At 35.6% G+C, this 27,676-nt stretch overlaps 1 protein-coding gene across 1 annotated transcript; it reads left to right on the top strand.

The window, feature by feature from the left end:
- The first annotated feature begins 2,600 nt into the window (after positions 1-2,600).
- LOC125492320 (uncharacterized) lies at positions 2,601-2,906 on the top strand. The gene has a single exon (XM_048634684.1). It carries the CDS (start codon positions 2,601-2,603, stop codon positions 2,904-2,906), a length of 306 nt encoding a protein of 101 aa, XP_048490641.1.
- The last annotated feature ends 24,770 nt before the right edge of the window (positions 2,907-27,676 follow it).

Here is a 27,676-nt window from a genome sequence, read left to right as displayed (position 1 = left end):
TTCTTAATCGAATTTTGAACTCTTTTATCATCCCTATGAATCAAATTAATTTCTAGGCCAAGATATTGGGCATAGAAATTAAGGGGATCCTTCATTAGGGGTTTTCCATACTTATAGAAATTTCTTAATCAATTAACTAAAGACCATTTGAGAGAGGATTTAGTTGATTGATTAAGTGATTATTCTTGAGGACCATTCGAGAAAGGACTCAAGTGTTTTAGAGGAAAACTAAACCTTGCATAATTGTCGCCTTTGAATCACAATTGCATTAATAATCGTTGGCCTCTTTTATCCATATTAGTAACCTTAACTCTAGTGTCTTCCTATTTGATATTTCATTTCGTGTTATTTGCTAGTTCTTTGATAATAGTTAGTTTTAGTTGTCACCAAATCATTCAATAACCCCAAAAACCCTTCAATTAAGCAATTTAGAATTGTTAGACTTTTTATTGAACCCTTGACTTGCCTTTACTACATTCTTAGTAATTTCTTATAAGGTTTTACAAATATTGTTTGAAAAGCGATTTTTGGTGCCTTAACGACACACTAAAAATCTATTATCAAGATGGTGCCGTTGTCGGGATATAATGTGCTATTGATTGAATTCTAAGTTTAGTGTTGCTTAGTTGATTTTTATTTTATATTTTTTTATTGTGGTTGTTATTTGTTAATCCTCTACTTAGCTTTGTTGTGTTATATGAAAAGAAGATCTCATAGTTTACCAACTTTGCCTATAGATTCAGATATTGACCGTACCTTGCGAAAGCTTTGGAAAATTTTGAACAATTGTCTTTGGGATCCGAACCATCTTCACCAGTCTCAAGTACAACAAGTGAAGTTGAATAAGATATGGGTGAAGCAATCCACAACTCTATAGGGATTTCAGAAATTTGGGTTCCTATGTTCTTCAAGGTGGTATTTGACTCCCCACCACTATTACTAACTTCAGCATTCACCCTCTGTTCACTCTGATGGTGAAAACAAAACAATTTTGTGGAGGGTAAGATGAAGATCCTCTTGACCATCTTGACAAGTTTCTTGATATTTGCGCCATGATAACCACAAATGACGTCTCTCCAGACTACATTAAGATGCATCTATTCCGGTCTTCTCTTACCGAAATAGCAAAGTCATGGCTCAAGAGCCTACCTGCTAATTCCCTCACTACTTGGGAGGAAGTCACTATGGCCTTTCTGAAGAAATACTTTCCAGAGTGGAAGACAACATGCATAAGGAGGAAAGTCTCCTTATTTGAGCAAGAAAACGATGAGACACTTGCGGAAACTTGAGAGCGGTTCAAAGAAATGACCCGTTCATGCCCTCAACATGAGTTCAACAAAAATCTACTCACGCGATTCTTCTATGATGATCTTGATCCTATACTACGTGCCAACCTTGATGCTGGAGCAGGAGGTCAACTTTCTAAGATCCCGCAAGATCAACTTGAGTCCACGATTGAAGAAGTGATTAAAAACTATTCATGGGGGGAAGAAGAAGAGGTGATCAACCTAAGAGGGGTTGTAAGTTTGAATTGGATCCCATAGATCAAATTCAAGTTAAGTTAGATCAACTTGACAAGAAGCTCTCGAATATCATCCTCGCATCATCTAATCCATCACAAGTAAATTCTTTTTCTTGTGATATTTGTGGTGGTACTAACCATGATACTTCCTATTATGGAGGTACCCATTCGGAGCATGTGGCGGCAATAAACTCTAGAGGAGATGGTTATCAAGGAAACCAAGGGTATAGAAGCAATCAACAAGGGGGTCGAAAATAACCGCAACAAAGCTACAATCAAGGCTTCAACCAACCTCAACAAGGATGAAATCAACCTCAACAACGGTACAACAAGCTCAACACAAAGGGTGTGTGCAAGGGTATAACCAAAACTACAATCAAGGTGGTTTATCCTCACAAGGGTCCAATGTATACCAAGCTCCACATCAAAGAGCCTATACCCAAAAGCCTCCCTCTAACGCTCGTGAGTTTGTTTTGAGTTGTGATAGATGTAAAAAGAGTGGTGGCGTTACGAAAAGACATGAGATGCCTCAACAAAACATTGTCGATGTTGAGCCGTTTGATGTATGGGGAGTTGACTTCATGGGTCCATTTCTCCCTTCTTTGGGCAACATGTACATCCTTGTTGCGGTTGACTACGTAACTAAGTGGGTTGAAGCTATTGCCTCCCCCACCAAAGACCACAAGGTTGTAACCAAACTTCTTAAGAAGATCATCTTCCCACGATTTGGAGTGCCCCGAGTAATGATAAGTGATGGCGGTTCATACTTCGCCAAGAAGCAATTAGAGGCACTTTTGTAGAAGTACGAGGTGAATCACAAAGTCGGTGTTTCCTATCATCCTTAATCCCAAGGCCAAGTTGAAGTCTCCAATCGAGAAGTAAAGAATGTCCTTGAGGGAGCGGTTAATAAGACAAGGAAGGATTGGTATTTGAAACCTGATGATGCTCTTTGGCCTCTTCGCACGGCTTTCAAGACGCCTATAGGTTCCACTCCCTACTGCCTCGTGTATGGCAAAACCTGTCATTTACCGGTTGAGCTCGAGCAAAAAGCTTGGTGGGCAATAAAAGAGAGCTCAACATGGATCTTCATTTGGCAGGAGACGCAAGAAAGGAAAAGCAAGTTGAGCTTGAGGAACTCAAGTTTGATGCGTACGAGAGTTCGAGATTGTACAAAGAGCAAACAAAGAAATGGCACGATCACCGGATTCAACAAAGAGAATGTCGAGTTGGAGACAAAGACTTGTTGTTTAACTCAAGGCTAAAGCTCTTCCCTGGAAAATTAAAGTCCAAGTGGTCAAGGCCCTTCCAAGTATTAAAAACTACACCATATGGCGCTTATGAGATTTTGGGCGAAAATGGTCTGTTTTTGATGAATGGTAAATGATTGAAACTCTACCACGATAATTACGCCATCGGTTATGTTGGTTGTTTGATCCTTCGCTCACTCGAGCGCACCCCTTGAAGCGCATATCCTTTTAGTCAATCTGCTGACTTAAAACAAGCGCTACATGAGAGGCAACCCGTTTCTTTTCTTCTTTTCTATTCTTTCTACTTTTTTGTCTTGATTTTTGTTTTACCAACTAGCCATAAGAGCTAAGTTGAGCTTAAAAGAATTTGATTCATGTGGGAAGTCTAAATTTTGCTGGGCAGTCTGTTTGGTGCGTCCGCACCCCAAAGAGGTGCTTCCGCACCAAACAGACCAAGTGAGTTTTTTTTGGCAGCAAGTATGGTGCGCCCACACCTCTTATGAGGTGCGCTCGCACCAATTTGCTGCAAAACCTTGAAACTGACAGTAGGTTTGGTGCTCCCGCACCGTTCAATTTTTTTTTTTTTTGAAAGTCAGGGAGTTTGGTGAGCCCGTACCACTTGAGAGGTGCACCCACACCAAATCGCCAATAAAATAGCACAGAAGTCGGGGAGTTTAGTGTGCCCGCACCACTTGAGTGGTGCGCCCACACCAAACCCGACTGGCTCTTAAAAACACGAAATCCATTTTCTTTTTTCGGCACTTACACTCATCTTCTCTCGTATTTTCGAACACTCTCTCTCTCTCTTGCTCACTCACTTTCTCTCACTTCCTCCTCATTAGATCCGACAACACCACACTTTTCCGGCGACTTCCAGCCACCTCCTAACCGGAAACTTCATCTTCTTCATCTCTACAACACTCAAGTCCATCAAATTGGGGGTTTTTGCAATATTTGGATTTCTAGGGTTTCAATGTTGGGAATTTTCATCTCCAAGTTAGTAATCTCTTTCCATATTCTTGTTTTTCATTTCTAATCTTGTTATTTGGACTACAAGTTTGTTTTCTTTTTGATTGCATGCTTGTTTTTCTTCTAGCTTTGAATTGTTCATGAAGTTTTGTCCAAATTTTTGATTGATGTTGTGATGAACTACTATTATTTTATTTCTTCGTGGAAATCTTATAGTCTATGGGATTTTTGTGAATTACATTGCACTACTTGAAGTGATTTGTTGAGAAAATATCGATATTGATGTTATTTGGATTGTTATTGATTGTGTGAATTGAATACTATTGTGAGTTTGGTTTAAATTTTGGAGTAGTTTCAAGTTCTTTATTGTTAGCAACTTTGTTGCTATTGATTGTGGGATTTTTTTGCTGGTACATTTTCTTAGGTTTCTTTTTATTTTATTTTTTGTGTGTTTCTTTCTATGGTGATTTTCTTGTCCAGGGTATTGATTTGTGCCATTGAATAGGGCGTGCTCTTTATTCTTCCCCCGTTTGAAAAAAAATCTTTTTCAAATCATTTTTAAAACACCATGGGAAGGAAAAGTGGCGAGGATCATCCTCCCGGCTTAAGAGAGCTAAAACAGTGTCCTCATCGCAAGCACCTTCTTCTAGCTCTAATCCCCCACCCATCTACCCTGTCAAATTTCCAAATCCAGCACACCGTCATATTTTTACACGACTTTCAGGTCGTACACTTCGTCCCGCGAAGTTCTATGACCCTATAGTACTTATAATCACCTTAATATCGACCTGATAGTAAGGGAGATGACAACTAATCTAGGGTTGTCGGACTTCTTAACGTCCGTGAGCCTACCTATGATCTATTATTGATTCTTGAGTTCTTGAGTACGTTGAACATAAGTCGGGAGCCGCAATCCGGTGCTCTGACTATCCAAGCTGGTCTTTTCAATCGATTCAGAAAACTATCTTTTGACGAGGTATGTGATGGATTTGGGATGGAATCTAGTGCCCCTTGTGATGCCTCCTTAAGAACAATTCGACAGGGGTATAATGAGCAAGAGCGGTGGGCAAATATTAGTGATGGCACCACTCTGTTTCGGACAAACTCGTCCAAAGCATCAAAGATAATCCATCCCGCTCTCCGTTACTTTCATAGGATGTTGGCTTGTAGCTCCTAAGTAGGAAGTAGGGTAATTGAGAAAGTAAGAGTTTTTGGTTCTCTGGTTGGCCACTGATGGGGCCCACCATGGAGGCCGAATAAATTTTGCAGCTCTCTTCCTTGACCGATTGCAAGAAATTCGGGGGGGGGGGGAGTACTACGGTATCTGGGGAGATCGTTTATGGTGGAATGATCACCTAGATAGTGTTTTACCTCGAGTTAGACGAGGACTTGGCCTACTCAGAAGAAAGTGTTCCTTCTGTTGGCCAGTCCAACTTACTAGATGGTGCGGCCCTACAACAGATGAAATTTCTGCGTCGTTATATGACGATTCACTGCATTTGGCTTGTGGGGTGGGGGGACCCTATTGTTATATGAACAATGAGTTTATCTGGAACCCCCGCCAAAGGTGATAACCGATGACGGTTCCCCCTACCCCTATTGACCTTCAAGACTGCTCTGATATGACCTACCTTCAATCCACCACGGTGTAGAGGGTACAGAGGGTTCCAAGGCCCGACCACCGCATTCTCGTGAGTGAGGTGGCCGAAGCTTCCTCGTCCTAATCCTTTGATATGGCCTCCGTCATGGCGGCCAAAGCCTAGATGCAAGCCATTGAAGAGGCCAATCACCCTGCAGTCACTGCTACTCTTGACGGTATCTGCACCGAACTTGACCATGTGGCCACTCCGGACATGAGCCACCCTTCCCGAACCACCCCTGCTACCCTTTTGCCTTTGACCCTCGTGAAGGACCATTTGAGGAGCCTCCTCTCCGCCCCCACCCCCACTACCCGTCTTACATCCCAGACGGGTATTCAGGTGCATTTTTTCCTCCTAACCCCTCCCGATGGGGCGATGGTGGGAACTACTAGGTGCTATTCATGAACCCCTTTCCCCCCCTCCTTTTGCAACTCCGAACGTGGAGTTTCGCTTAAGCTTCACGCCCTTGCATGTATGCCTATGTTTTTGGGAGTTTGGGGTCCTAGGTGGTTAGTGATGTGGGGTTCTATCGTCTTGGGTACAAGTTGGTGATTGGTTATATCTTCTTGGTCTTTTTCTCCCATCCATGTTTCTTCCAAATAATTCTTGTATAGCTTATTTTTGGTAGTTTGTTTCTAGCTTATTTTTGGTAGGTTTGCATTGCAAAAAAAAAAAAAAAAAAAAGAAACACAAAAAAGCACAAAAAACTTTGTTTTTCCTTTTTCTACATTTAGGGTATCTTGGTTGCATGCATGATTTTTGTCTAAGAGTGTTCATACCTTGATTGGAAGACCTTGCTTGCATTCGACTTGATGGTTTTGGAAGCCTTGGTGTGACTTTAGGTGATCTTTGAGAACGATAACTTTTGGTAGAGTCTTTTTGAAACTAAGCGAGTTGGTTGGTTGGATTGCCTTGTCCGTTATGTGGTGAACCCCGAAAGAGGGCCAAGAACCTCGTAAGACTCATTTACAACCCTCACCATTGATCGCCTAACTTGTGACTTGCATTTTAGCTCCCCAAGATTGCAATAGAATCGACCCTATAGAAGAATGATTTAGGGCGGGTTTTTTTTTGCTAGGAATAGGAGCTCAAAAGCCAAAAAAAAGCTTTTATACCAGCATAATTATCCACTTCTCAACCCATTTGAGCCTTTCTATCCTATTTTTGCTTAACCTTCATCATAAGTCATGGCCAAACTTTTCCTAAAGTGGAGTACATGTCTAGTTTGTGTTGAATTGAATTGTTTTGATACTAAGCCTTTGGTTGAAAGTAAATTAATGTGCTTGTATAATTGTAAATGTTGAGGAAATTTGTGAGAAAGGAAAGGCAAAAGAAATGAAAGAAAGAAAGCTCTTATTTTTTCATTTGGATTTCTATTGAAAAGAAAAGAAAGAAGAGCAAATTATTTAGGAAAATGAAAGAAAATAAATTTTCCCAAAAAGTGAAAATCAATTTAAAGTGATATTTAAAGTTGTGTGAGATTTCGATTTAAGTTGGTGTTTAAACTAGCTTGGGAGAGTATTTACCCCCTAGTTTGTACTCCACTTTACCCTTTTTGCACCACATTCCTAAATTATTATCCACACCTTTAATCTATCCCCGTTAACTAGGGGAAAAAAAATAGAAGGGCTGCGCTTTCTTCAAAACGTAGCCCTTCTTTATTGTAGGGCTGCATTTTTTTAGAAAGCGCAGCCCTACATAACAGAAGGGCCGCGTTTTTGAAGAAAAACGCAACCCTTTTTCAAAAGGGCTGCACTTGTCAAAAGGACTGTAAGAAGGGCTGCGTTTTTTTGACATGCGCAACCCTTCTGAGTGAAGGGCTGCGCTTATATAAAAAAAACGCAGCCCTATATGATTTTTTTTTTAAAAAAAAATTGAAATGTACTCATATGTGATATGGCTGCGCTCACGCCCTTCCTTCTCTCTCATTAAATTCTCTCTCCTCTCCACAACAACATAATCTCTCATTAAATTCTCTCTCCTCTATTCTCACGCCCTTCCTTCTCCCTCCTCTCTCATGCCCTTCCTTCTCCCTCATTAAATTCTCTCTCTTCTCCACAACAACAAATATTAGATCTACAATTTGTTGATTTTTCAACCCTCATTCAACTCTTCTTCCTCCAAACTTTCATGTTCTGCATTTTTTAGTTCCATTTTCTCTTTCAACTCATTAGGGTTTCTTGAAAGTGCCGAGGGAAGATTCCGTGGTTTCCGTCATTGTTACCCACCGCAGATTCCGTGGTTTCCGTCGTTGTTACCCATCGCCAACACCGCCACGACGAGTACAAGCCACGACGAAAAAGTCACCCACCGCTAACACCGCCAACACCCGCACCAACAACACCCACATTTGCTGATGATTTTTCGTTTTTCAGATCTACAATTTGTTGATGTTTGTTTTGATTAATTAATGTAATTTCAGATTTATATTTTTTTCTCTTTTGTATTTCTGTTCGTTTTTTTTTTTTATTTTTGTTCATTTTCTTTCTTGCTTTTCTTATTTTCGTTCCTTTCTGTTCATTTTCATTCTTTCTTTTTTCATTTTCGTTCATTTTTTTTTTGTTCATTTTCATCCCTTGTTTTTTCAATTTTCGTTCGTTTTTTTTTATTTTCCTTCTCTCTATTTTCTCATTTCATTATACTTTTTTAGTTCCAGATTTGATTTCATTATACTTTTTTGTTTTTTAGTTTATTTAATTTCGTTTTTTAGTTTAGATGCAATAATATCATATTTTTTTCGGTTTTTAAGGTTTAAGTTATAATGCTGTAAGTGTGTGTTATGGTGTGTAGACAATTTCCAATTGAACAATTTTTGTTGCACACTATATACTTCGTCCGTTTTTTTAGTAGTTGCCTTTGTTTAGTTGCTGTTTTATTATCTCTGTTAGGTTTGTTTATTTGTATAATAGTTCAGTTGAAATGTGCGATTCTTACAGAAAGAACTTGGTTAATTGTAGCTTCAAACGAGTTAATTGTGCTTTTTGCTTTGCTGTAAGATATATTTTTGTTTTGGATTGTTTAAACAATATGAGTAGATATATTTAGGAGTAAAAAAATGCAAAAAAAATATTTTTATTTTTTATTTTTTTTTGGTTCAGAAGGGCTGCGCTTTTTAGGTAAAAGCGCAGCCCTTCATGCTTAGAAGGGCAGCGCTTGAAAAGCGCAGCGCTACTTAAAAAGTAAAGGGCTGCTATTGAAAGGGTTGCTGTCAAAAAGCGCAGCCCCAAGGGCCTTTTTTAGCGCAACCCTTCTTTATTTTTCCACTAGTGGTTACAACCTTAATAAAGTCCTTTTTGAATTCTAGATTAGACTTGGTCAATTTAGTAGTGGAGGGTGAGATTTTGTACAATGATGAGGGTCATCAAAATGTGGTAGAGGCGAGGTATTATGGTTGAGCATCCTTAGAGAGAAGTCAAACTCGGGACTTGGAAGTGGAGAGGAGTGAGAAATCACATTCAGAAAGTCTGTTTTTCAAGGATACTCAGTTGATCGGAGGATTGGATCTCTTGAGTCACTCTTGTGCTTCCTACTCCTCTTCGCTCTTGTGTTTGGTTGGTCTCCTAAATCTTGTTATTAACTCATTTAGCTTGCATGTCATGTCTGTAGCTTCACATATAGAGCATTTAGGCTAGTTTGTTGCATATTTTTTCTTTTTCATCTTTTTCTCCTCTTCTCTTTCTTCTTTCTCATTCTTGGTTTACGTGAGGAAAATTAAAATGCTAAGCTTGGGGGAGCTTGATAAGTGTGTTTCTAACACACTTTATGAGCTCCTTTTAACTTATTTTGATCCTCTTTATTCATTTTTTTCCCTTTTCTTCCGTATTTCCTTCTCTATTTCTTTCACTTGATCATTGTTGATCATAGTGACCTTTTGCTAGATTTTCGGTCAATTTTGACTGAATATTAAGTACATTTGCTTTCACTGTGTTTTCCCATGCTGTGATTGTAGGTGCGACCTATTCTAAGGTCGAGAGTTGGGAGACACGACATAAGGCGGGAGTTTATATGCGGGAAATGAAGAAAGAAAGTGTGATTAAGGGCTTTGTGCGTCCGCACTACCTAGAAGTGCTCGTACACATTGGTGCGCCCGCACCACCCTCCATATTGAGTTCCTAGAAATTAGAAAGTGAGGTGCACCCACACCAGCTCAGGGTTCGCTCACACCAATTTCAACGATGCGCCTGCACCAGCCTGTGTGAAACTTGGACACAGTTGACAGTAACTTTGGTGCGCCCGCACCACTTAAACTGTGTTGCACCTCTTATTTCTGTGGGAATTTTGTAAGGCTCGAGCCTAGTTAAAAGAAGGAGTTGATTTGTTTTTAGATGATGCTTTATTCTATGTTTTAGAGAGTAATATTAGGGTTTATACTAGAGAGATAAACACATTAGTTTTGTCAAAGATTTGGGATTCTAGATCATAGTTTGTGATTCTAGATCATAGTTTGTGATTCCTACACATTGAAGGTACTTTTTAATTCAATTAGTTTCAAAGTTTTCATTTTTTATTCTCTCTTTTCATTGTTATTATTTGTTCTTCCTTATTGTTAGATCTCATATATTGTAGTTTCTTAATTGTTAATTGTTACTAGTTTAATCATTGCTTAATCATATTTAGCCCTAAATTAGTTATACATTTCATGTTTTTATGCTTAGAATCCATGATCAGTGAGTAGTCTCCTATCTAGGATTAGGGTGAAAGTATGGATTAGGGTTTAAATGTATTATTAATGTGATTGTGATGATTTAAGGATGTCTATGCATTAATCTCGGTGTTTTGAGGCCTTATGATAGATATTGATCACATTTACGCTTAGATATTTTGATTTCAAATGTTCTTAATCGAATTTTGAACTCTTTTATCATCCCCATGAATCAATTTAATTTTTAGGCCAAGATATTGGGTAGAAATTATGGGGATCCTTTATTAGGTGTTTTCTGTAATTATAGAATTTCTTAATCGATCAACTAAAGACTATTCAAGAGAAGATTTAGTTAATTGATTAAGTGATTATTCTTGAGGGTCGTTCGAGAGATGAATCAAGTGTTTTAGAGGAAAACTAAACCTTGCATAATTATTGCCTTTGAATCACAATTGCATTAATAATCATTGTCCATTCTGATCCATACTAGTAACCTGAACTCTAGTGTCATCCTATTTGAAATTTCATCTCGTGTTATTTGCTAGTTCTTTGATAATAGTTAGTTTTAGCTGTTACCAAATCATTCAATAACCCCCAAAACCCTTCAATTAAGTAATTTAGACTTGTTAGCCTTTGATTAATTTCATTTTTCCCGTGGATCGACCCTTGACTTTCCTTTACTATGCTCTTAGTAATTGCTTATTGTGTGGTACCTTAATAACACACTAAAAACCTCTTATCAGGTGTTCCTATTTGTTTAAGGAAAATTTCAGTAGCACACCGTGATGTCTTGATTGAGAAAATGATTGGCAGAATCAAGTTCTGGAGCTCTAGTAACTTGTCTTACATGGCAAGAGTGCAACTCATTATTGTTGTGTTAATGAGTATACACCAATATTGGGCTCAGGTTTACATATTACCTTAGAAAGTGTTGTATGAGATCATGAAGATATGTAGATCCTTTCTTTGGAGTGGTGAGATTTATTCTCAAAAGCCTAGACTGGTGGCTTAGAACCACCGATGATGTGGTAAGAAATTTGGTGGGCTTGGGTTCATAAAAGTTATAATGTAGAATGTGGCTAATATGGACAGATATGTGTGGGTTATTGCTAATAAGAAGGATAATGCTTAGATTAGATGTATTGATGTTGTTTATATCAAAGATGTAGATTGATAGCATTATACTCCAAATAAGGGAGCAAGTTGGTATTGGAAGAAAGTGTGTGACATTAAAGAGAAGCTAAAACCAGTACTATCCTTGAATGATCTGAGAGTTATGTCTTCTTACTCAGTTAAGGAAGTGTATAGCAAATTAGTTCAGCATCAACCTCAGGTGACTTGGAGCAAAGCCTGCTGGAATATGCTGAATGTACCCAAGCACATATTTATTTTCTAGCTTGGTCTACAGACTGCAGCAGAAGCTTCAAACAACTGATAAGTTACATTGACGTGGAATTTGTGCTTATCAGAATTGTTTGTTGTGTGGGAGCTATACTGAAAGTCATTCACATTTATTTTTTGAGTGCCATTATAGCAGCACTTGTCTGCAGAGTATTAAAAGATGGCTTCATATTAGAGGGGATGCAGTTGATTTGAAGAGATTGCTGAGATGGATTCAAACTAGTAAGCTATCAAAAGTACAAAAACGATATATGTGGCTTATGCTGCTATTGTAGCTCTGATTTACTCAATTTGGTAGAGCAGGAATGAAAGCTTATGGAATCACAAAGTCCCTATGCTGCCCAGTGTGATAAAACACTTACAAACTGTAATGGAAAGTCGTGTTATAGTTGTGCTTCCTAGAAAAATCCCTAGTAAAGATAAAGATTGGATTCAAGAGTTAGTGTAGATATTACTTTCTACATGTATAGATAGCCCTTTTTTGCCTGTTTAAAGGCTAGTTTGGTTGTAAATATGGTTTTGGTTATTATTTGCAAAAAAAGAACTCTTATAAACTAGCTAGGTAACTCCTTATGTTTCTAATATGGGACTTGGGATGTGTACCCAACAATCTTCTCCTCAAACCAAAGACCACACACCTCCCAAGCTCCCTTATAGCGATAATCCGTCTAGTCATCTTGTACCGTTGCGAAGCCACGAAACACGTCTGACTCCCATAATATCAGGAAGACTTTTGACAAAGGAACCAAGCATAGATTTTCCATCACGAGGTCACACTAAGAGCCTTCCACATCTTCTTAGATCTCATGCACCCTGCCTCTTTGCTATGCCTGCAACCAACATGTTTCCAGTGCATTCATGCTTCCAGGTTGCACCCATAATATATTCCAGCTCTACAACCACATGTGCATGCATTAATTGAATCAGCCATTTTCGAGAACCATAAGAACACCACTAAATACTTGCACCCACACCGAGCTACACTTCTCTGCACCCTGCGTGCTTCAACAGGCTAACCATGCGATCCACCATTGTATTTATATGTTCTCCCAACCAAACTGTCGGCTATGGTACCACTTCTTGGGCCCACGAGTTCACCTGCAATCCCACCATTAGTATGATATTGTTTGCTTTGGGCCTAACCTGTACGTATTTGTATTTGGGTTTCTACTAAAAGGTCTCATACTAGAGATCATACTAATTTAATTGGTGAATTCTTATAAAATGGGTAACTTCTGCCTTTTCAAGGTGAAATTTAAAATGTATACCCAATAAGTTGAAACATGATAATCACATACATATATATACTAGCAAGACAATTATGACAAAGATAATATAATTATTTCCATAGTACATAAATTAAATAACGTCTCAAGTCTATCATTGTCGAAACCAAAACACATGTACACATCCGAATTTAGTTCCTTCCAGATCTAAAATGCCCAAAAGTACCCGAACAAAAAAAGTCACCACCAGTGCACCACATGCCTAACAAAACAATAATAGCAAAGGTAGTAATATAGTATAATTATTTCCATAATCGTAACGTCATCAGTGATGTTGGCCAAAAAGTTATTCAAGTCTCCCTGTCTTTGATGGAAAAGGAGTGCGCAGATCATTGACAATCTTGAATACTTCAATCTAGCGTTCTGAGTTTAGCCGCCAACATAGAACCGTATCCGTTCACTCCATCGGAAATACTCGATTCGAACCCCTTTTTTACCCAAAAATAATGACCCGAAATCCGAAATAAACCGACCCTATAAGAATCCGACCCAAAAGTAAAGAAACCTGAATATGACACGAACCCAAATCGTAACTGACCCGACCCGAATTGACTCGATAATGATGACCTAAATTCGGCCCGAAAAGTTGTTATATTAGTTATTTTTAAAATAAATTTAAGGAAAAAATTATCTTGAAATATTATATATGATTTAGCCATTGTCTATTAATTATTTAACTTAGGGTCTGTTCTCCCCAGCTTATTTTCAGTTCAGTTCAGTTCAGTTCAGCTCTCTTCAGTTCAGTTCAGTTCAGTTCAGCTCTCTTCAGTTCAGTTCAGTTCAGTTCAGTTCAGCTCAGTTCAGTTCAGCTCCATTCTTTTATAACCATTTTGTTAAATATTATTATTATGTCGGTATAATTTATTTTACTATTTACTCTTATTATTATTATTATTATTATTATTATTATTATTATTATTATTTATTTTTATATCATTACTATTAAGTATTATTATTATTATTATTATTATTATTATTTCTATATATTATTTTGTTTATTATATCTTTACTCATTATTATTAGTATTATTATTAGGAGGAACATGGTTTAGGTCAAAGCGCAAATAACCCACGTTTTTTTAGCCCATAAACCAATCAAATCGCGTCAAAACAGTTTATGATGCAATTTTCGCGGTCCAATCCAATCATTATTTTTAATTACTAAATATTATTATATTATTAAAATCGTAATATTAATTTACTTCTTAGATATTATTGTTATTATATAATCATCATCAAGTATTAATATATTAATACAAATAATATAAATTAATTATTATTAATTTATGATTATTAATATTATTTATTTATAACTCTCATTTTAAAATATCCAAAATACTATTATTATTATTACTTATTATTATAATTAATTATTATTTAATATTCATATTATTATTGTTTAAATATTATTTTTATATTTATTACATTAAATTATTTCAATTCAATTTAATTCAATTCAATTCAGTTCAGTTCAGTTTAGTTCAGCTCTCTTCAGTTCAGTTCAGTTCAGTTCAGCTCTCTTCAGTTCAGTTCAGTTCAGTTCAGTTCAGTTCAGCTGTTTTATGCCGAAAAGAACATGCCCTTACTCAGTCTTCATTTTATTTGTGAGATTGAAAACCTGATCTAACTCGATTGACCCATACCTGACCGAACCTATCCTTAACGTAACCCGAACACAAATTTGACCCAAATATGACCGACCCGTTATAACCTGGTATGTACCGGATCCAAATGATTCGTTTGCCACCTCTACTAATGCAAAAGAACATATGGACCAGAACATCTTGCATTTGTTTGTCAATGACCTAATTCCAAGTTCATCGAGCAATATCTAAATGATCTATTAATAAGGAAATAATCTTTATAATATAAGGGAGCTGATTTACTAACACAAAAGGTTTTTTTTTGTTCAAAAAAAAAATCACACAAAAGGTTATGTTAATACAAATATAAGAATGTCTAAATAACTTCACGTAATTTTCTTATATTGTTCACCCGATTTAATTTTGAAAACCTAAAAGAAAGAATAAATCTCTATTATATAAGCTAATGGGCAGGAAGCTATAGTGTCGTCTATGAAAAATCTTGTTTGTCATTAGCTAAAATGCTAAATATATAATTGCATATTCAGATTTTCTTCAATTTCATTCTTTTTTAATTTAAAGATGGGTCATGGTGTGTATAGAGGTTTTATTGAATTTCTAATAATAAACTAAATAATCATTAGCAAAGTAACTTGACATAATGAGAAAAATGATTACTCAATAAAAAAACTTTTATAAATTTAATTTGATTGTAAAACTTTACATCTAAATACTCATCACATTTTCGAAATACTTTATAAATTAGTGTAATTTACATTTTCTAATTACTTTATAAATCAGTGTAGTTTGTACTATAATGATAGTAAATTACACTTTCAAAATTATATTTAGATGAAATTTGAAAACATACCCAAGCACTCGAGCACGTGTCGCGTACATAGAAGGGTGGTTTATAATATAAGAAGAATTCCCTCCTAATGAGAGGGAGGAATTGAGGATCTTTTTACAAGGGGTGAAAATAAAAACCAAATCACATGGGTGAAAGGAGGGCTTTGCACACAATATGTCAACTTATTTTCAATTTACTTCAAATAAAGAGGGAGAAGTCTCTACTATATTCATATCAATAATTGCATATTACCTCAATTTAGCGACCTAACGTGTTTCTCGTCGTAAATAAGAGTCTATTACATCGAGTTTTGTATTTAGTTACCACAAATATGTTAACCTGTAATAGCCTGCGCTTCCGAGCTGCTAGATAAACACACTTAAGATTCACTAATTACAATCAACGCTTAATAAACCTCGAATTAATATTTACTCGCAGCGGAAACATAACCTATTTACACTATCCTGGACCTGTGGGTCAGGGCCCACAACAAATCATCTTCAAAACCAATAAAAGATTACATAATACCTTACTCGATTTCCAAAACAATATAATACCGAAACATCAAATGAGAACTTAATATTGAACAACTTATATTCTAAATATAACTTCGAATCACTAATTTAATTTCCATCTCTTAACTGAAACCTCTTTTTCTTGATTCATTTTAAAACCCGAACATACACCTGCAAATTACAGAAGAAAATACAAGACAAAAACAAAAACTAAAATGAGCGAAAAACTCAGAAACTTTACTATAGCCCGTCAAAACGATTTTGGGTTGTAAACGTATTTCATCTAAGAAACTAACTTGGTAATTATTCGGAAAATAATTCATCTTTTAAATATATCGTTGGCATAGCTTAATCATGTAACATAAATTGTTGGCAAGTATAGGCTCATAGCATAACATAACACAATCTTCGACCTTTTCTGGTCTTAACTCATTTCTGAATCATTTCTCTCCACTAGTACCTTGCCCACTATTCATCTTAGTTCATAAGCTAATTAAGCCAGCTAAAACAATTTCAAAATCATTTTCTCATTATTATACTCAAATCATATTCCAAGAACACAAATATTTCCAAACAATTCCACTAACTAAACAAATGGATACTTTTATAACATTTCAGTAGCAATTCACAACTAACTCATAGAGATGCATCTATAATCATGTCCATGACTATAAACGATATATGATATCTAAAATTCAATATAACGCACACACGGGCATTTGAATAGATTTTGTTGAACATAAAGGTTACCTCAACTGAAGAACAACTATATACAACCTCCAACAATCGAAAATTGGATCTCCATCTTGAACTCAACATAAATTATCTCCATATCAATTTTCCAAACCACCATCTCAAAATAATAATAATAATTAGCAAAAATGCTCACTAAGTTCAGATACAAAAATAATCGACTCCTAAACTTTCTTAACAACCCTTATTATCAAATATAACTAATTTCTACACAACAACTCACTCTTCACCACCCATGATCATATAAACTTAACATAACCTCTAGAACTTATATCTTAATACCCAATCTCATAATTTAATCCAAACAACTAACACCATCAATCCTCCTTTGGAAATCAAATCTCTGAGTTGCAAATTGGAACTAATATCATTAAGAAAAGCATATAGTGAACTGCAAGGATAATTTTTGGGTTCCAAGTATAACAAACTAGTTAATACATAAGATGATTTTGCTAATATGTCAAATTCAAAGATGAAATGTTAGTGAAAAAGATCAAAAAAGACATCAAGTCATTTATCAAAGTTCCCAACTGAGTCTCAAGTAATTTCATCAACTCAATATAATGCATCATCTCAATTTGGGGTTTTTATGAATCAAATATATTCAAAAACTTTATTTTCCAATACTTGATCAAACCAACTTTATAATCAACTTGACTTATCAAAACAAGTTTCGAAAAACAAGCTTGCTATGTCAAGTTCCATTATATTTGGAAAGGTGACTTAACAACCATGTTTCAAAAGACTGCTATGATTAATAAAGGTCGTGATTAAAGACAGGGTTATCACGATATGGCAGTACGTGAAGGGTTCATAGAGTGCACTTAACACATAGAAGATTACTTCACACAAAGAGAACATAGGTCAATTTAGATGGTTCTCGATTTGGTGTTAATGAACAATGATTTTATGCAATGATCACTTGTACTTATTTGTTTTAGCCAAAGTTAGGTTTCACACTTAATATATATAAAGAGGCAGTAGGTATTCATCATGAAAAAACATTGAAAGGACCAAAGGAACAAGGGTTTACAAGTTCAACAAGTAATGAAGCGAAAATTCGAGTTTTTAGGTGTTGTATACTTCTGAAATAGAGGTTATATTGAATATAAGAGGAAGATGTGATACAAGGTTGATCAACAATCAATATAAGTACTTTACAGTTATCATAGAAGGGCAGCAACAATGAAGGCATCTAAACAAAGCACATTCGAAGTAGAAGCATGGTTTGATCGGTTTTAGAGGAACTTGACATGCAACGATTTCTAATTATAAAATCATCAACCAAGAATCATAATTAAGACGTTGAAATCAACTACTTATAACTTCTTAACAAAACAGTAGGTTTCCCACACAAAACATATTCGTAGTTTTCATAAATTCCATAAACAAGTGTTATTAACAATTAAGAAAGTAAAGCTTCAAACAACGATTCTTATGTACCAGCGTAAGCTGACTGTTTGTTCTTTTGGACCTGTCCTTGTGGGGGCAGATTCAGCTATTTTGCAGGATTTAGCTGAAGGTCAAAGATTAGCTTAGTTTGGAATGTTCGTACTATGTGTTCTGTCGCTACGTTATGTTTATTGTATAAATCGACTATGTGATGTAACTTATATTTTTAAACTCGAATATCTAAATCCTTAGACTATGATGTAATAATGAAGTATCTTAAGTTGATTTCATAAAACAAATTCAGATATATACAGATTTCTCAACCTCCCAGGGAAGGGTGGTTTAGGAATTTGTATTAACATCATCTCTAATTAGCAGCTTAGCTTTTTAATTAATTATAGTTAGTCTTAATTAACCTGCTAACTAGGGAGGGATGTTACATAACCTTTTACAATGGGGTGATTTCTCGTTGTAGATTTATAGAAGCTCGTCACCAGTAGCTGAATTATTCTTGCAAACATTCTCACGGGCCTAAAATTCATTTGTGAGGGCTTTAAAACAATTGAATTTTTTGGACTTTGATCAAAAACCCTATATTCCCCTCCTTTACCCTACATTCTCATCAAACCCTCGTATCTCCTCTCCTGTTTCTCCTATATTTTCTCATCTCACCCTCACTTTCTCTTACCCTGCATCTCTCCCTCCCATGCCCTTGTTCGATAGTCCTTGTTGTAACCTCCCTTGGTGTGCCGAACCCTCGACACTCGGCCCGTTCGCACATTCTTCCTCTCACTTCATCTGCTACGCCAGAGTTCTAGATGCGCCGACCATTCTGCCGCTCTAACGCGGCATGTAGAGATGGCAACGGGTAGGATCTGGACCGGATTCTATAGGATCCATATCCGTTTTTTAACTAAGGATCCAGATCCTACCCGGACTCGATGGGTAATTAATTTGAGGACCCAGATCCAGATCCGACAGATCCGAGTCCAAAACGGATCCAAAACGGATCCTAATTGATTTTTCTTAAAACAAACCTAATTTTCATCCTAACATTAGAATAGTTTAACAAAACTTCAATAACAACGCCATTTATCGATACAAGCATCCACTTACATTAAGTTTCAAATCCAAAATAAATAACATTAAGAGTTTAACAAATTTCAATAATATTACAAATTCTACAATTCTTACAAACAATTAAACATAGTTTGCACTTTGCAATTTTACATCTTTCATTCTTCACTTGGTCCATCTACCAATAGTCCAAGACTTCAAGAGGGCTATTCTTCATCACTACTAATATCATCAACATCCTAAAGCAAAGAAAAAAGCAACACAATAACCAACCAAATAAGAATATTAGTAAAAATTATATACAAATATAAACAAACAACGAAATGATGATACACTACACACCATGTCAATGATATCTTGAGCTTCATTATCATAATCACAATCTTCATTAATTGTGTATGACAAATTCTTTCCATCAAGTGTGCCTTTGTCATTTATAAACCAAAAAAAATGTATTAGAGAATAATGTAAGTTATATAATAAAAGTAAGAAAAAAATTTATTTTTATACATAAATAACTCTAAGTAAAATATTACCTTTCACATCATCAATCAACCAACTTTGCAAGCACGTCAAAGCCTCCACGATTTGAGAATGATGCCTAGAACGGTGAGCACTAATCACTCTTCCACCCATGCTAAAAGCACTCTCCGAAGCAACCGAAGACACGGGAATAGCAAGAATGTCCTTAGCAATTTTTCTCAAAGTTGGATAATTTGTGTCTCTCCTCCACCAATTAAGAACATTAAATTCATTATCCTCCGGCATAGTAGCACTCTCCAAGTAGTTATCAACCTCATCCCTTAATGGTGTTGTTCTAACCTTTTGTCTCTTAGATCTAGCAAAATCATCTTCATCACCACACTCATTAAAGCCTCTCTTTAATGGTGATGATTGTCCATTCCCTACATTATTCTTACTTTCAAACTCACGAATAAGTTTATCAAGGGTCCTTCTCATTGTTGCCATTTCACTATTGGCTTCATCTCCATATAATTTCTCAAAATAATGAGCCACACAATCCATTTTGTTTATAGGATCTAGAATAGCCGCAATAGCCAAAATCCCATTAATCTCATACCAATATTTGTCAAACTTATCAACCATACTCATAGCCATTGTCTTAATGACCTCATTAATATCATCTTGCACCCAACGCCTCAAAGCAAACTTAATCTCACAAATTGTTTGAAAAAACAAATTTGCAATAGGATGATTTCTATTGGAGAAAACTTTGGTGGCTTTGTAGAATATTTCTAACTTTTGACAAACAATAGTAGCCATATTCCAATCACGATCACTAGGAACGGAAATCTTAAGCCTTTTATTACGTTTCAATTTATTAAAAACATCTTTGAAAGGCAAACTAGATTCAAGCATCAAGAAAGTAGAATTCCACCTAGTTTTTACATCAAGACCAATCCTTTTTGTTTTAGTCACATTCAAGACACAACATGCATCCTCAAAAGTTTCAATTCTTTTAGGAGTGGACATCCAAAACGCAATGCACTCTCTTACTTTGGCAATAGCATGATCAATTACTTGTAAACCATCTTTTACAATCAAATTAAGAATATGAGCACTACACCTCATATGCAAAAATTCTCCATTTAACACCAAACAATCACTCTCCAATTTGTCCAACAACACATTTATCATTACATCATTTGTGCTACAATTATCAACAACCACAGAAGAAATTTTGTTTTTCAAAGAATATTGAGACAAAGTTTCCATAAGAATCTTAGCAATGACCCCATTTGTATGCGGACTTGGAATATAACATAACCTATTTAACCATGATAAAAGCAAGATTTAGCACATAAAAAAGACCAAAATACCAACATGTTAACCATTATAAACGCAAATAGGCAAATAACCACAAGTTGGAACAAAAGTAAATAACAGAAACATGTTAGAATTATAAATGAAATAAGCAAAATTACCTTATTGTTCGATTATGCAAATCCACTTATCATCAATGAAGTGGGATGTCACGGCCATATACTCCTTTTTTGGTTGGAGGCAGTCCACATATCAGTTGTTATTGCCACTCTACCCTCGTTAGCAACTAACAAAGCCTTAAGAGAACCTCTCTCATTGTTGAACATCTACACCACATCACATTTTAATGTATTCCTTGAAATCATCTTAAAATCATCATTCAAACTCTTGACAGAACTCCTAAAACCAATGTGATCTACAATTAACAAAGGATACTCATGTACTACTACCATCTTAACCAACTCTCTCCTTGAAACATCTTGATCAAATGATACTTTCTTGAACTTTAATTGTGATTGACCACTAGCAAGCCTCAAGTGCCTTCCGGAACAATGATTTCTAGCATGTTTGTTGAGGTGTGAAGTTCCATTAGCTCCCGAGTATGAGAGTAAGCTATTACAATCCTTACATTTTGCCTTTTTAACACCATTGACTACAACTACATCAAAAGTTTCCCAGGCTGTAGAAGTCAATTTCTTACATTTCTTACCACCACCAGATAATTCTTCTTTGCTAGTATCAACCCCAATCTCAACATATCCTTCCACATCATCCTCTTTATCAGAATCACCCAATATAACAAATGGTTCTTCATTAGGGTGACTAGAACCAGCATCACTCTCTTTAAACGACAATTGTTCATCCATAATTACAATTTACAAACAACACTACTCTGAAAAACACACAAAAAAATTCAGCATGCAAACTTGAAAAGAATTCAGCATACAAACTACATTTTCACAAAATAAACACAAGAATATGATTACACACAATGATATAAAGTAGCAACAACAACAAACATCATCAAAACTAAACAAATGAAAGAGTAATTTCAACAAACTCAATCAATAGACCAAAAAATCAACAAGATTTGCAATAACAATAACAATGATGCTGAAATATAAAAATTCAACGATACTTAAATATAAAAACTTAATTATGCTCAAATATGAAACCGAAATGATGCTGAAATTCGCGAGCAAAATGATATACATTGATAAACTAACGGAATTCAACAACAAAAACCAACGAAAATACTTCAAGTCACTTTCGAAAACGAAAATCAAACCGAAAATTAGGGTTCCGGCGAAAAAGAAAATGATATACCTGTGATGTTCGCTGCTTTGGCGCGGTGGTCCGACTGCTCGACGGTCCAACTGAGTTCTGGCGTGGTGGTCAGGTGCCGGAGTGAGGCGTCAGCGTCACTGGGTGAGGGCTGCGGCTTGCGTGAGCGTGACAGCGTGCAACAATAGTGAAGAGAAGTGGCCGAGTAAGAAAGTGAAACGGCTTAAGTGATTTAGGGTTTACTTTTATATTTTATATTTTTATTCAATATTTTTATTTTAACTTAAAAAGAACGGATAAACGGATCCAGATCCGGGTAATTTTTCATTACCCGGTCCAGATTCGTTTTCAAACACGAGGATCCAGATCCTACCCGGATCCGTCGGGTCCAAATTTTGAGGATCCAGATCCGCTAAAAACATATCTGGATCCACGGATCCGGGTAGGGTCCATTACCCACTACCATCCCTAGCGGCATGTTGTGAGTCTTCCGCTTCTTATGATCTTTAATGATGTTGAGATGTTGAATGCTATATATGTGCTTTGATTAATAAATTGTTGTTTGTTAAGTACACATGTGAGTAATTGATATAGTTGGGCTCACTGATCCAAAAAAAAATTGTGAAATTTCTTGGTTTTTGGAGGGTTGATTCGAAAATGGAGAAATGAAGTGTCATATGGAAGGTTATGAGGTGATTGAGCCAATTGGAGGAGGGACAGTTAGGACTGCTTATCTTGTCCTCCACAACTGAGCAAAAGAAGTGAGCTTTCTCTTTTTATATGGTCTCAACCTCCCTTAAACTAAGCTAATGGTCCAAAGTATTTGGAACTCAAGTTTTCTCTATTTTTTTATAAATAATATTGTCACGCTATATTGCTTTTGGTGTCGGTGTGTAAACCAATGTTTCCCTACAGAGAACTCCGTCGCCCTCGGTTATTCCCCGTCTTGGAGATCGATTGTTATTACAGAACTCTCTAAGTGATGAACTTAAAGTGCTACTGGATCATAGCTCACAGCTGGACACTAATATGTTACACCATCTCTCCAATGATCCTATGTACATGCTTTGCCACTGTGTTTTGCAAGAAAGACATGCTATTATTGATTTTAGTAAGTTGTTCTTTACAAGAGAGATATTTCTTGAAAGATTACTCTTAAACGAATGGCTTTCTAAATTAATTATGATCTATGGTTATCGAGAATAACCAATCGCTAAATGGACCCTTAATCTGTGTAAGTACATGGGTTCTGTCCATTGTGCTTATATCTTTTAAATACTGCTAGAGAGGTTATATCTTTTTTCATTCATGTTCATTTTCTTTCATTTACAGTGTTCTACTCATCTGAGGAATCATTGATGGCTTCTGATTGTGACTTTTGGCGTGCCATTTTGTGTAATAAGGTTAGCCGAGTCTTTGATTTTGTTCAATAAAGATACATTCAATGGTCTATATTTCAATTTTCTATTTTATATGATGCTCTTATAGACGGGTGCACTTGCGGTTAAGGTCGAATGGCTCCTAGCTTTCAGGAAATAACGAGCTCTTGAAGCTTTGGATTTCAGTTGCATTTGTCAAATTTAATTTGACTCCTTTGAATCCCTCTCTATAGTAAGCAAATTAAATCTGATCATAATTGTTAATGATATAACACCTGCATTAGCTCCCCAACTTTTTGCTACTTTTAGTACAGTGTATTCTATAAAATGCATGCCTATTTTACGTTTTTGAGATCTTGTTATTTGTTGCTTACCAAATACAAGTATTGCATATTAGTTGAACTTGTTTTGGGTCATGATTGTCGGCGTATTGTTGTTGCTTTCTCCTTGGTTGAGAGTAAAGTTTTTTATGCTTGGTTTGTTGAATTGGCTTGTGTCTTGGTTGTAATCTATACAATGTTTTATCGTTGTCTTACTTAAATATGTTGCCTTCAAGATGTGATATTGGTTCTTGTATTAAATTTGTATGTGGATAGTAGGTTTTTTATGCTTGGTTTTTTTTTATAAAACTGCTATTTAAACTTCCTTTTAACAACGTGTTTCAGTAACTTGTTGTAATTGTACTACTTATATATGTTTTTATTTTCTAACATTTAAATTGTAGTCATTTGTTTTACTATCCTTTTTATTAATATTCCTATTTTGTGTAGGAATGCAGGTTAATGACTATTAGAGCATTAGGTCAGCATAGTTGTTCAGGGCTCAATATGAACATTGGTTGAATCCTCTGTCTACTTGTAGCTTGTAATACTTTTTCCTTTTGAAGAAATAACTTGTAATATTTTGGCAGAATATTATGGGGTTTTTTTTTTACAATGGTAAACACAATATATCCTTTTGTTGGACAAGTGTAAATTGACATATTATTATTCAATGAAAATCACAATGTTTTTACTGCACTACTATAGAGGAGGATGAAGTTATAAGAATTACACAATTTTTTGGTTTTGTCAAACACCAACTGCCTTTTAGGTACTTAAGTGTACCAATAAGCTCTAAGCCTCTCAAAGTTGCAGATTGTGAAGCACTGGTAGATAAAATGACTATGAGAATCAAAATATGGAGCACAAGGAGCCTTTTTTTGCATGTACGCTCAAGTCATCAACTCAGTATTGCTTAGTGTGCATAGTTAATGTGCTCAGATTTTTGTGTCCTAAATAAAATTAATGAATTGTGTAGACATTTTCTGTAGAGTGGACAAGTTGATAGTGATATAATTCGTCACATTAATCAGATGGGATCTGGTGTGCACTAACCAGAAATTTGGTGGTCTTGGGTTTAGAAATATAAAGGTGTAGAATAGAGCTGTTGTGGGCATGCTTCTGTGGTATATTGGCTGCAATAAAGATGAATCATGGGTTAGATGGATACATGCTATCTATATCAAGAATAATAATTGGTGGGATTATAAGGCCGCAGCAGGGGCTAGCTGGATAGTGAAACATTTGTGTAAAGTAGTGAAAGATGAGCTCACAGGAATTGGAAAGCAGAACTGGAATCATAATAGCAAATATTCAATTAGTGTTGTTCAAGCTCAACTGATTGAAGATCAACCTTAGGTTACATGGGTTAAAGGGGTTTGGAATCGTATGCCAATGCCTAAGCACAAGTTCATCACATGGCTTGGGGTACATGACAAACTAAAATGAAAATAGAGGCTATTCCACTACAACATTAGTGTTGGAACACAAGGTGACACTCAAGAGGGGGGGGGGGTTGAATTGAGTGACAAAATTTAATCGCTTTTCGCAAAAACTTTGTGACGGCACTGTGCCCAGCACTGTGCTACTCGCTCGTAATTCTCCGATTGTATTTTCGCGGAAACTAAAACGTAACTCAATACGAAATCAATCATCAAACACCAGAAATAACATGGTTCAATCTTACCTCTGGGATCTACGTCCACACAAATAAACTCTTTTATTAATCGAATCCTAGAATATCAAACTCTTGATACAATAATATTCTCCCACTACTAACTCTAGCAGTGCTCCCCAACACTTAACCATAAGTGTTGCTACTCTCCATAATAATGAAATAGTATGAAAATATCCTCAAATGCGTGCTTCTTATTCAAGCAAATTAGAGGACAATTACAAACTTCAAATAGTTACTCAACCTGACTAGAATTCTGTGTTATACTCTGTGCCTTAGGAAATTGTTTTCAGCTCTCGAAATCTCCGATTTTATTTTCTGAAAACGTGAGTTATTAAACTGAATTTTAAACCCTTTTATATCTTATAGACTAACCGAAAATGCTTCTCAATAAGAGATTTATCTTTTACTCCTACGATTAAGGGATAAAACATTTTCCTTTTATAAAATAAACTTTATCCTTTTCATCTTTATCTTTGATTCTAAAAAGATAAGTTTTCCTTAAATCAATGTCAATCCACAACCTTGATAACCAAATTTGTTTTCTTTTTTATCTTTTTTCACACTTCTTTAATTTTCGAAATTCTTTTCCAACTTTATTTTCTCAAATTCGATTTTTTCAAAAATCTATTTTTACTCGATTTTATCAAAAATCTGTTTTATTAAAAATCCTTTCACAAATCGGTTTTCATTAAAACTTTATCAAAACCATTTTCTTTTAATGTCGAATTTCTATTTCCTTTTAATATAGATATGTAAAACTAACATGATTATTTATCTCCTTAACTCTAAGAAAATAATAATCATCCCAATTTCACATTTTTATTTGGCACACAATATATCACATAGTTCTAAATTATTACATTTGCATATAGTAACTAAACTTGTAACACAATCTTGATTATTCGTTCCTTCAAAGTCTTCACTCATTCATTAACTTCGAAGCTTGGTAAACTTGCTTGATCAACTGTTACAATCATTCATATTATAGAACATATTGTTTATCATCATCAAAACTTAACATGCACATGCACAACAAATTCCCCCTTTTTTATGATGACAAACAACCAATATAATACTCAAGTATTCAATAATTCTCCCTCAAAATATGCACCTATTATTCACACCTTTCATTCATTCATACTTCAGTTTAATAACATCAATTTCCAATCCTACCACAAGCTCATATTATATTCAATCCACATAGCAACACATTGAGATTTCTTAATGTAAAAGTAGAATATTATATGTTCCATTTTCCCCCTTTTGACATCTTCAAAAAGAGCAAAAAGACCAAAAAACACTACAGATGGTCAGAAATATCCAAAACAATACCAATAACTCAACCATTCAAGCTAGAGATGCTGGTGCTACAAGAAACACCAGCCTTTTTTTTTGGACTTCTAACTAAGTTTAGTTATAATCTTTTGAACTCAACTGAACATATGAAAATATGTCAATGAAACGTATGATTCAACTAAGTACCAGAAATCAATCCCAATGCTACTCTAAGTTTTTCAAATTATTCACGAGCAAGTGGTTTGGTGAAAATATCAGCTATTTGATCATCAATACAAATAAATTCAAGGGTTATGTTACCTTTTTCGACAAGATCACGTAAAAAATGATATCTTATTTCTATGTGCTTAGTACGTGAATGTTGAACAGAATTCTTCAAGATGTTACTGGCACTTGTATTATCACACATAATAGGCACATCATCAATCGTTACTACGAATTCTCGAAGTTGTTGTCTTATCCACAATGCATGTACACAATATGAGCTAGATGCAACATATTCAGCCTCTACACTGGAGAGAGCCACAAAATTTTGTTTCTTGGAGGACCATGAGATTAACCAAGGACCTTAAAAGGTGGCTGTTCCAGAAGTACTCTTTCTATCGACTAGAAATCTTGCATAATCTGCATCAGAGAAGCCAATCAAGTCAAAAGTTCCTCCTTTAGGATACCATAGATACAAGTTATTAGTGCCCCTTAAATATCTCAAATTCGTTTGGCAGCTTTGAAGTGTGATTCTTTTGGACATGACTGAAATCTGGCACAGAACATACAATGTGCAGAATATCTGGCCGACTTGAAGTTAAGTAGAGCAGGGATTCGATCATACCTCTGTAGATTGTTTCATCTACTTTCTTACCATTTTCATCTAGATCCAACTTGATTGCAGTAGGTATGGGTGTGGAATAGGTTTTCGAGTCCTCCATACCATACTTTTTCAAGAGCTCCATCAGATATTTCTGTTGATGTATCATTATTCCAGTCTCAAGTTGTTTGATTTGTAAACCTAGGAAGAAACTTAATTCTCCCATCATAGACATTTCAAATTCACTTTTCAT

Source organism: Beta vulgaris, chromosome 1 (genome assembly GCF_026745355.1).
Source record: "Beta vulgaris subsp. vulgaris cultivar EL10 chromosome 1, EL10.2, whole genome shotgun sequence".
Lineage (NCBI taxonomy): Eukaryota > Viridiplantae > Streptophyta > Magnoliopsida > Caryophyllales > Amaranthaceae > Beta > Beta vulgaris.
This window is presented reverse-complemented; position numbering and strand designations above follow the sequence as displayed.